The 12287-nt window shown below is 37.0% G+C and overlaps 2 protein-coding genes across 3 annotated transcripts; both read right to left on the bottom strand.

Annotated features, from left to right (window-relative positions):
- Positions 1-4649: 4649 nt before the first annotated feature.
- LOC121726168 lies at positions 4650-11029 on the bottom strand. The gene is made up of 3 exons (XM_042113402.1): positions 10132-11029; positions 4924-5072; positions 4650-4745 (listed from the first exon to the last, which is right to left on the bottom strand). The coding sequence occupies exons 1-3, from the start codon at positions 11027-11029 to the stop codon at positions 4650-4652; spliced, it is 1143 nt and encodes a 380-aa protein (XP_041969336.1).
- On the bottom strand, positions 7292-8924 carry LOC121725829. Of its 2 annotated transcripts, none has more exons than XR_006035443.1 (5): positions 8845-8924; positions 8277-8587; positions 8117-8209; positions 7895-8029; positions 7292-7803 (listed from the first exon to the last, which is right to left on the bottom strand). XR_006035443.1 is itself a non-coding variant. In XM_042112940.1 (5 exons), exons 1-5 carry the CDS (start codon positions 8918-8920, stop codon positions 7878-7880), a joined length of 552 nt encoding a protein of 183 aa, XP_041968874.1. In that variant the 5' UTR covers positions 8921-8924; the 3' UTR covers positions 7292-7877. The 2 variants fall into 2 exon arrangements, 1 of the variants encoding a protein (XP_041968874.1); XM_042112940.1 differs by having other exon boundaries at positions 7292-8029; positions 8277-8372; positions 8453-8587.
- Positions 11030-12287: the final 1258 nt, after the last annotated feature.

Genomic DNA, 12287 nt, shown 5'->3' on the forward strand with positions numbered 1-12287 from the left:
CTGTATATCTACTTCTTACTGGTTGTCGCAATTAAAATGAACCCAAACACGAAACCTCTACTCTAAGTTGGCGAGGAGTTGAATATCCTATTGATTACCAGGTAATGCTGCAGCACCAGGTCAACTTTCCATTAATATGTGTATACGTATATTATTATTATTATTATTATTATTATTATTATTATTATTCACAAATGTCACGAACTAGAATGAAATATAAAACCCATCAAACGACTACAAGTTGCTAACGACCTTTCATGAACCAGATAAACCCTGATTGTCCAGCACTGAGCAGGCTGATGATGATGAATTATAGCTAAGAACACTCTCGATCATGTCAGCTTTCAAACAAAAAAAAAAAATAGATCAAAATCGGTCCATCCGTTTGGATGCTACGATGCCACGGACAGATACACACACAGACAGACAGTCAAACTTATAACACCCCTCTTTTTTGTCGGGGGTTAAAAAGGGATGACACTACGATGTTGCCACTTTTAAATTTCTTCACTTTTTTGACGGACTATAAATTAATTTAAAAAGAAGCAAATTGGTCGAAAAATTTGACCGATATATCGATATTTTTTTCGCGATATATCGAGACCGATATTGATATTTTTTTTAATATCGATTAAATTCAAATTCAACTTCTTTATTAAGCATACAATAATAAACAATAGTATAAAGCTAGGTAGCGTACATCACGTCGTCTAATCCCATGCTAAGTAAAAACTTGTGTTATGGCAATCATACAACAGATGCACGCCGAACAATTTTATCCTAATACTAGATGTCCCGCGCGGCTTCGCCCGCGTAAATTAGAAATTTTACAGAATCCGTAGCTACATTTTCCCATAAAAAATATTTCCCCCGTTTTTCCCACATTTTCCTAAGTTTCTTCTGTCGTATTAGTCTTAGAGTAATAATATAATATAACCTTCTCGATAAATGATGAGTCTTACTCGATAAATGATCTATCTAACACTGAGATAAGTTTTTAAATCGGACCTGTAGTTTCTGAGATTGACGCGTTAAAGCAAACATACTCTTCAGGTTTATAATATTAGGTAGATATAGATTTTTTTTAATTATCGCTTGACAAACTCGAGTCTCGATCTAAAAGACTATGAAATGGTATAATATGGTAGTGATGATGATGATGATGATGATGATGAATGTAATTTGCATAGTAGCATATGCTTTCTGTTCTTAAAACAACGCCGAAACTCCCAAACTTGTATCTATAAAGAATCAGGAATTCTCTCAGCACCTTCCGAACCACGGTATACCAGGTATATCTCGGTGCAAAATCTTACTTGTTGGTAGCATATGCTTAGAATACTTCTCACGAAACCGAAGTCACCATATGTTTCCCTATAAGTTTTGAGGAGTTCCCTCGATTACTTATGGATCCTTCATCAGATCACCACTTTTCTGAATATAATACCAAATTGGGATGATAGCCTATATACCAAAAGAAAAATTTTGAAAATCGGTTAACAAACGGCGGAGTAATCGTTGAATATAAGAAAACGAACATAACACCTCCCCCATTTTGAAAGTCGGTTAAAATTGTAGCCTATGTGTTATTTATTTAATATTTTAATCAGCACATGAATTGAATAACAATTTTTTTTTCAAATTAATCGTAGCACCATCTGTCAGGACAAACTAAAATTGAAATAGAATAATATTGAATGCGATGATAGCGCCGTCCGCCGGATCTAATGTAAAACATTCCAAAATCAACAACTCCTTATAAATAAGAAATTAATTGAAAAAACATTTTCCAGTAGACCAAACTGTAAATCTAAACCATTCTCGAATCTCCACGAACACACACAAAAAATTTCATCAAAATTGGTCCAGTCGTTTAGGAGGAGTTCAGTCACATACACACGCACACAAGAAATATATATATTAAGATAGGTATATTATTTACACATTCACACACACAATCACACTACACTTTATCACGTAAAGTCTCTTTCGGCGACGTGATGCGCGCTTCGTTCGGAAGCCTCCCCCGTAACCTCCCAAACAAACTATTTAATAAATGCTATGATAAATTGATTATATTGTGTTTGAACTTCATTTACTTAAGAATTTTGTTTGACTGAGATTATAGGATATATTAGGAATATATCTTGCGAGATTTATCTAGTAAATCATCTCGCCTCACTCTTTTCCTTTCACCATGCGTTTTATTTAAATATTTAAAATTAACTTTTAACTATGGACACGCAATCTCTTAGACCGTTCCTACCCTGCTAGAATCTTATCTAGATAAGATTCTAGCCGGGAAGTGGGCTAGCCCACTTCCCCGTAAGCTTATTTTGATATATCCTCACCTCAGTATATTTTTCAGGTTTAGTGGCAAAACGCCTTCTGGAGCAAAAAAAATGTGACGCCAACTGCAAGTTTGCTTAGTAATTTCGTTTTGAACTTAGACCGCGGTCGTGTCCATGTTTCCCATAAAAATAATATACTGCAATTAATGCAAACGTCGTTAATGTCTAAGGGAGGATTTCACCAATCACACAACTTCATTTTATAAAACTTAGTTCTCATTAAACGCGTTCCTACGGGGATATAAATCTCGTTTTGTTTCAAATTTGGCGCTATAAACGCGTTTATACGTTTAGAACCGATATTAAATATCTATGAACACTGCACACCACTAAGCGCGTTCTATTTCTTAGGTGAAATTGCACCTAAATAAAATGACTTGAAATAACTTCTGCTCTTGTTCTTAGGGTAATCATTCGTTGTAATACATGGGGCATTTTACCAATCACACTTAAAACTTCGTTTTATTAAATTGAGTTCTCATTGAACAATGAACGCGTTTATATGGCGACGTAAATATCGTTTTGTTTCAAATAGATTTTACATTCTTTTAATCGCGATTTATGAATCTAAGTTTACGTTACGTCACGCGATGATTTTTATATGTTTTTATAATCTTGGAGCCTTGTCACGTTTCTTTTTTAACAAAATAGCAAGAAACGATAAATAAGCTAACCAAAAGCATCTTTGAAAACTGAAAAAAAAAATTTTATGTTGGTGAAATGTAATTAAGTGTTATAAACGTGTTTAAATACGTTTATAACCGGTTTAGTGTGCGCTAAGCGCGTTCAATTTCTTTGGTGAAATCGCACATACTTGGAATCGTATAAAAAGACTAAGAATTATAGTACAAAATAGTTGGTAGGGAACATATTAATATTATTTATTTTAAGAAATGTCGCAAATAGTAAAAAATTCAATGTGGTACTTTTTCTTTAGTTGAAAAAGTTGTAATTTAAGTATGTTAAAAATCAATAAATTTCGGTAATTAATCGTAATTTTAAATGTTTTACCAAGTTTCGCTTTCGGTTTCGGTTTCGGCCGAAACTGAGAGTAAGGCCGAAAGTTCGGTTTCGGTTTCGGCTGAAAAATCAGTTTCGGTCGGACACTAAATTTATAAGCCTTTATTATTCGTAAGACAGTAGGTAATTATATTGCGGATTGGGCCGGAGTTATCCTACTTCCCCTCCTTTTACTATATTGCGTTTGGTATAATAATCAACTGTCTGTTTCAAACATAGTATGGCACTTTCAGTAGACACTCCCTCTCTAAAGCCAAATTGTGTATCCCCAATCGAATCGTACTTCTTCAGAAACGTATCCAGCAGCGCATCTAAAACTTTTGCTAGTATTGTAGCAAGGGAAATGGGTCTATAATTTCGCTTACTGGACGTATCCGCCGAAGCATTCTTTACAATAGGGACCACAATAGTTCTCATGAGGTCTGCTGGCAGATAAGAGTGCCTGATACAAAACGTATAAAACATTCCCAATACTCTATGTGAGTTTGTGACTGGATATGGATGTTTTACATAGAGTGCTAACTATTCTATTATATAATTCATCTATAATGACTCTATGTTGGATATTATTACACATAGAATCATTCAAAATGGATGTTTAGTCGCTAACAGCTGCAGCTGTTTATTTATTCACAGCTTATAATTACTTTGTAAATGTGGACAAGAAAAAGTTTTTAAAGAGTATTCTGGAAATAAATAAATAAAAGGCGAGAAAACGTAACAAACAAAGAAATAAACTCACTTTTACATAATATTTTATAATATCAAAATAATATAAGTAATTATTTTATTACCTACTTATTATTTATTAAATTATTACATACAAAAATTATTACATATTATAATAATTATAACTCCGGGCAAACTGATCGCGCGGCCTATGTGTGGATGGAGCGCGAAGCTTGCGACAAATGTCCTTTGATCTTTTGCCGACATTTCCGACCCGCGCGGCAAGCTCGCAGATGCGTCGGCCAACGTCTAAATACCTACGGCCAACGCGCGAACGCCCGTTCTACACATTGGGCCAACGCGTCTGCAGACGCGTTGGCCAACGCGTTCGCCTATATCAAGAGCCGGCAGTAGATGTAGCATATAATTACCTACTCCCGAGTCCTGACTCCGCAATCCGCATGCCACTCGCGGTACCGCATCACGCATGGGCGACGGATTCTTGATTCTTGTTACAGAGTTAAACTCAAAATTGCTCTAGCAGTTATAGGTATATTTATTTCAAAGAGGATATAAACTACAATTTATTTATAATAAGTAAATGACAAGTTAGTTTTTAACGAGTGTAGCGGCAGCGGCGCGGCCGACTGCAGTCACCACAGCCGGCGTCATCATCGTCTTGTTTTTGTACGTATGGATGATTTGCTGAAACAGAAACAACTCACTGACTCGGTGACTCAGTAGCTTGGATAATCTTTGGCAATATAATAATCCATTTTTATAATAAGTAGTAGAACAATCATCTTTATATTGCTAAAGAAAAATTCTAATCGCCAGGATTTTTTTAGGGTTTTGAGATAAAATAGCAAGTGTTCTGCCGTACCAGTACCAGCTTAATGAGGAACACGGCAAAAGTGAGGAAAGAGATGGTCATAAGCGCTCCCTCGGAGGAGGGCAACTCCATGTCTCCACGGGCCTCCGCCCCCCGCGCCACCCGACCTGCTGCAGGCCACACTGAATCGATACGCTCCTCTGAAACATAAAATGGATAAAAACCTTCATCGAGGACAACTACTAATGCTTAGCTAAATAGTGGTTATGCTCTCGAGTCACGATTCGCGTTGGTGTAACTCTTGACTTCTGACTGTTTACTGTTTAGTCTTACTCTTGGCTCGTAGAGTTTAGAATTTAGATATTCGACCACTGATTGCGACAAACCGGTCAGTGTAAGTCCTTTCTTATCATAATATTTTATTTTTAAAAGCTTTTATTTAACTTGCTCTGTATGTACATTGTACTTTGTATGTATGTTACGGTGGAATTTTGGACCTCAATTTTGATTTTTGAAGTAAGTAGATATATTTAACCGATTAGGCTGAAATTTTGCATATCGTCTATCGGAGACAGTACTGGAACATTTAGAAATAAGCAAATTTAGAATAATGAGATTTGAAAAAAAAGGATTATTTTAAATGTTAATTAAGATCTAATTATAGACAACGTGTGTATATCTGAGTACTTAAACAATCTTAAATTAATATATGTTTTAGTGTGTCTAACTTTATATCAGATATTGTTTCTAGTTATTTAGATATTAGCAATTTTATGAAATGTTCTAGTAATGAATCGGGAAAATTATACTGATTGGTTATGAAAATAGAACATTTCGGAATGTTCTAATATTGAAGATAATATTATTTTCAGATCTTTAAAATATACCACTAAAGAACTGTGATTCTATTGTAAAAAAAAGATGAAGTTAATAAATTATTCATTAACTTTTCGGAATAACGAAGAATTTTGAATAAAATACATATAAATTATAGGAAAAGTTTAATTCAAAATGAATGCCACTTAGTAGTTTAGTATGTTATCAAAATTAAAATCTAATTCTCTTCATTTTCAACAAAATTGTCTGTGGCTTCTAAATTTGTATAAAAGTCCCAGTATACCCTAGGAATTACAGAGTTGCACAATGCAAGCAAATCCTTTTTCTTCAGATTTGATATTTTTGGACGCGCATAATACTTTTTCTTGATTTGTAGTTCCACATTTACAGCTGTCCCTCTCATTTTATGACGTACATTAATACATTTCATTGTACTGGTCCCGTATGTGTCACAATAGAAAATAGAATAAGGGCTTGAAGCCTGCATGAAAATCTTTTTTATATCGTTCCAGATTACACGGTCACCATCTGTATTAATGGTAAAGTTTTTTCCAAACTGACTTACTAGCTCTTTTAAATCAACAATATCTTTGTAATCTAGTTCGTATACTTGATACGGATTACCTTTCTTTTTTGCACATTGAATAAGTGAGCTCCACTGAGAAGGAACAAAAATAGATCCATTTTTAAGTATTCTCTTCTTTTCCTGCTCTATCGTAGAGTGAACGCTATCGCCTTCATTTTGCGTATGACCGACAATTAGGTATTTATGTGTGATTGATAAAACTCCTAGAACTTTAATAGAGTAATGGTAAAGACTCATTAAATATTTGTTTTTATTTTGAGCAGAGCAGTTGTCTGTGTAAAAAATTACGTGTTTCCCAATACAATAGTCCATCAAAAATCTAAGAATGCAAGTCCCAACTTCATCACAACCCTTCCCTCCCAAAGACTCATTCCATAAGTAGCAATGACCAGTTTTGCTGACAATCTCATACACGGTACAGTTATAAACGTTCAACCTTCTCTTATAAAAAAATAGTGAATCATTGCCTGAAGGTGTTTGTAGTATAGCTTGCATGTCATAGCAACATATAATTTTACTGCTATCATTTTTGCAAGATTCTATATCTGCTTCTTTGTCAAGCCTGCATAGCTCCTTCTCTCTTAAATGCGTCAAATAGGCATCTTCTATATTTAATTTATCTTCACCATTAGCGTTCGTATACGATAAACACAAAGAACACATGTCTTTTTTTGGTTTATAAAAGGAAATATTAAATTCGGTACGAAAAATATTTTCATATGTACCTTGTGTAGCCAAAAGCTTGTCATTATGGACACACCAATCTTTATACTGCCTGTACATCATACATAAGTTCAGGTCACCATCAAGATAAGTTTTGCTAGTCGATGCCCGGCAATAATGGGATTCTTTCTTGGGATAGGAATTTATGTGATCGCGAACTCCATCTTTGACAGCTTCCGGAAGTCTTCTTCCATTTATAGCATGCTTGCCTCGGAGATCACCCGAAATAACTCCAGTGGAATCAGCTTTTTTGATGACTGTTGTTAAAAATGAGTGTCCAATATCTAATGTTGCTGAGTAGAATCGTTTGCATACTCTAATTTTCTTTGAGTCTACTGTGAAATAGTAAGCTATGTTAAGACATCTTTTACTATTTTCATTATGAAGTGAATATTTTGGTTTAAAGGGCTCCATGCACCGGTAAACATAATCTCGTTGTCTTGATAAGTCACCCATTTTCCAGAAACTAGTAAAAATGCTTAATCTTTGGTCTTCATTTATATTTTCAGTACATCTTAGGCGGCATTTGTCGCCACAGGGAGGTTTTACTGCTTTACCAGGAACTAGTTTACCTGACACTGTTTCATAAGCTCTGCCTGCATTTTTCAAACATTTCTTCTTATTTTTTTTCCATTTTTCAGGTTCCCTTATACGCTTTTTACATTTTTTATCAACAGATACTTCTCTTGTATTATCAGTGATACTACTTTGTGGTTCTATATTCGGCACATTCATGTTATTTTCTTCCTGTAATAATATTTGGTCTTCAATTTCTTCCCCTGCACCTTTAAAGCACATAATAAGCGTAGTTAGATTGGTTAATAATTTATTAAGCAAAGCCATACTTCTAACAAAAGAGTTAACAAAAATAGCTACCAAGGCTTGATAAAGCCTGATTTCCATCTAGAGTAGGCACAGCAACAGGCTCAGTAAGATCAGAAATTAGTACATCGGCCACGCAGTCAGCTTTAGAGATTATGATTCTTTCTGGATCTGAGCTATGCTCATCACCTGTTAGAAAACACACTCAATTCAAATTAACATGCAAAGGCAAACTTTCAATTAAATATTAATAATAGCCGAGAATAGAATACGTACCTTGACTAGTTTCAGACTGGTCCCGGTAAACAGTAGGTGCCTCATCGGTTTGGTAAAGCTCAGCTGTTAGTTGTAGACTTAAGTACTCATTACCTGAATATAAATAAGCAATTATAATTAAGTTAAAGAAATAATAGGGATTTATCTTTCATAGCCTTACCTTGACATGGTTCCGAGAGATCCTGGTTTATATCAAATGTAGCAGCAGCATTATGCTCGTAAGTTTCAATTATTGAATCAGGAATCTGCTCGTCACCTAAATAAATAAATAGTATGAATAAATAACTCTGTTTTAGTGAGCATTATGAAAATAAAATGTGAAAAGTATGTAGGTACGTGGATTAGGCTCAGCACTGGCAGCCAAGGACGGGTTTGATGCAACAGCAGGCATAGCAATAAGCTCATTCACAAAAGTATTAGGCGGACATGCAGTCGATTTAGTAGGTGATAATTGCCTTACGATCCCATTATCTGAAATAAAAAAAATATTATTTAGATAAATCTAAGAAAATCTGTCTTATCTAGACCGCATACTATTTACTTACTAGTATAAACAATATTAATATCAGGTATATTAAGTACTATAGTATAGTATAGTATGACGTAATAGGTAGGTATATTAAGTAAGTACTGTTAAATATTAGTTTTAGATGGTATTCCATCTAAAACTAATACTTAACAATATTTATAGCGTAGGACAAAAAAAAATAATATGTAACAAGACTTACCACTGCTTCCCGCTTTTTTATGATTCCGGGTAATCATTTCAACTATTTTCTTTGCTCTGTAACACTGGTTAGACATTTTTAAATACAATAATATTGCAGCACGAAAATAATATTACAACCGCGCGCAATGAACTCGCATGCACGACTGGAACAAATATGAATATTAATGACAATCCATGTGTCAAATTTCGGTCCTTACTGGAACATTTCGAAATATCTAAGTAATAAACTAGATATGTTCCGATGTTTTATTGAGTTCGTTACTGGTATTTATCGATTTATTTGAAAAAGAATAGTAATCTGACTTGTTCCAATAGTGTATCGGAAAGGTAATTCAATTTCACGTCAAATCCTATAATTAACTCAAAACATCAAATTTTGGAGATGTTCCAGTACTGTCTCCGATAGACGATATACTCGTTTAGTTTGGATGACCATGCACGATATGGTATGTGACATCACTCTAAATCCAATATGGCCGACCATCCAAGATGGCGAAATAATGATTTTTTATGCAGTCCTACAATATGGATATTAAATGAAAGGATTTTTTGAGAGTAAAGCTCGAAAACGAATGTAATTTCATTCTACATCCAACATGGCGGCTCATCCAAGATAGGGGAGTAGTTATTTTTATGCACTTCTGCAATATGGATATCAAATGAAAGGGCTCATTGAAAGTAAAGTATAGTTTTCACAGAGCCAGTACTGGCTGCCAATAAGACTGGCAGCCGTATCGTGTCGTGTCGTGACGTTAAGTGTCGTGACGTTAAGTGTCGTGACGTGACGTTAAGTGACGTGACGTGACGTGAAGTGTCGTGACGAGACGTGACGTTACGTGTCGTGACTTTACGTGACGTGACGTGACTTCAAGTCAATTCCAGCCGGTTGAATCCGGTCACTTTTGTTAAATGAAATTTAACTTTTTAGTCATGCAGAAATAAACGGAATATTATAACAACTCGCTAAATATAGATTTTTCTTAAGGACTTAAGTTAATCAGAATTTAACAAATTCTTGAAATAAAACAAATTATCTACTATCAAATAGACTAAGAAATCTAGCCAGAGATAACTAAAAAAACAAAAAATAAATTATGAACAAAAAACTTTTTGAAAAAAAAGAGCTTTTATTTAAATAGTCTAAAAAGAAGAGGAGGAGAGATTTATTTTCTTCTTTTTAGACTATTTATATAAAAGCTTTTTCTCTAAAAGTTTTTTGTTTATAATTTATTTCCTATATAAGTAATTATTTTATGTTAGACTTATATTATGTAGTAATACTTACGGATGTTAAACAGAAGTTTGTTTTTTAAATCTTCCAAGTATTTAATTTTGCCGTTGACGGTCCTATGCGTGTTCTTTGATATTACGTTCGCTACATTTTTGAGCATTCTCCATATGCCGGGGAAGTGTTTGCTGTTATCGAGGTCCTTTGGAGTATTCGTGTGCTCCTCCGAGTCCTTTCGGTGGGACGAATCACCAAAACTAGCTGCCTGAGTGACAGTGTTTCTGATGTCTAATTCTACGTCCTTCGTTTTACTCCTATCCACTTTACTCTCATTATAAATTCGCTCGTCCTGTTTCCTTAAAGCGTCAATGAAATGCTGCATTATTTTGTTCAAATTCAGGTGATCTTCACCGGAAGGCTCCCGTTTCCGATCCCGGTCGACGCTTTGCTTCTTTTGATATTTTCTTTGCACATCTGTGAGTCTCGTCGGCTGTGGATTTTGACTCTGTTTGAAGTTTCCCCCCGGCCCGGATTCCAGGGACGGCCCTCTCGTGTCCACCCGTCTGTTACCTTCCTCGTTATCGAGGTTCAGCTTCACTGTGTAGTCGGGACCGGGGTGGGGAGGGTCCTGTTCACTCGACGGGACTTCGTCGTGGACGTTCAGCTCGTCCGGCCCGTCGATGTCGTAGTACTCCTGGTCGTCGGCGGCGCCCCCGCCCCCCGCCGGTGCGGGCCGGCGCGGCGCGGCCGGGACTCTCCGCACGTCCCCCGCCCTGTGCACGTACTCCCCGTGCCAATCCGAGCCGCCGAGAGTCGCGTTCGGATACTCCGGTGTAAGCTCTGCTGTCGAAGGTTTCCTGAGGGAGTTTCGCCTGTAGGTGTTCTGGGTGATCTCGACCCACTCGGCGCGGGCCCGTAGCAGCAGCGGCAGCACGGCCAGCTGCACGAAGCGCATGTTGGCTCGCGACCCGCGTGGGAGGGGACGTGTGACGGCGGGCGGCGGGCGGCGAACACGGAGGCGGCAAAGTCGCGGTGCACGCTCAGGTGCTCACCACCAGTGGTATGTCGCACGATTGAACAAATTTTGGATGTCACACAAAATACTTACAAGGGAAGATTGTCTTTAAAGTAAAATCGGCAGTATTTGCAAATTGCAATTATTTCAAAATGGTTTATGTCGGTGCAAACCCGTTTAGTCAACGATACATTTTATGTTAACATCTGCATTCGACGACCTCTGTAGCTCAGTTGGTGGGCTGTTGGTAGCTCAAGCCGGGGTCGCAGGTTCTAATCCCGCCGAGGGAACAAAAAGTTTTCAATGTTCCCGGGTTTGGATATTGTGTATTAAATATGTGTATCATGTAATAAAAATCTTAAATACGGGGTGCAATTAAACCTTCCTGCCAAAAAGGAGAGTCCATTTAACCAAAAAAAAATTGGGTGTTATTTTTTTTTCAATTAAATATTTTATCCCATTTCAAATCGTTGCTCACTCGCGGCGCGGGGAAATGAGCGGGGGTTACGCGGGAAGAGGCGCGCGCGCGGGGAACGTCACGTGCGGCCGACGCGTCGTGTCCATTAATTGTAGTGTTTTTTAGGATAACTTTCGGAAGCTATTTCTCAACATTTTAGTACTGAGTGATTATACAAGAAAAATTACGTGTATTTTTATTATTAACAAAGATCAACATATCAAAATTTGGCAGGAAGTATAAAAGTATTAAATATATTTCCGTTGTCTGGTACCCCCCGTAACACAAGTCCTTCAGGTACTTACCACGGGGCCAGACTGACGTGGTGTGAAGCGTCCATGGATATTATTATTCGCTGCTGCAGGAGACCAACGAAAGATACTATATAACTATATAAGTATATAGTAAAAATGTTGCTCGCACCTTCTCGTGTTCTGCTGAGCTGGCGCGCGGCGAACCGCGTAATGGGGCGCCGGGTACAGACTACAGCGAGTTCACGAGATATTTACCTCCGACAGCACCTCTATGCCGACGACGTAAGACGTAACTTGGAGGTAATATAACGACGTACGCGACGTACACCGTAAGTCGTAACAGGGCCACACGGCCAACTGTCACATAACACTTACGCTGCTAACTGTATATTGTCTCGGCAGCTAGGCTTCACCCGGATGATCTTACGCACCTGACAAGGAGCAACCACCGATGGTTTGATATGGAAAGGGAGTAGGTATCACTAGC

Source organism: Aricia agestis, chromosome 4, assembly GCF_905147365.1.
Source record: "Aricia agestis chromosome 4, ilAriAges1.1, whole genome shotgun sequence".
In the NCBI taxonomy this organism is placed as follows: domain Eukaryota; kingdom Metazoa; phylum Arthropoda; class Insecta; order Lepidoptera; family Lycaenidae; genus Aricia; species Aricia agestis.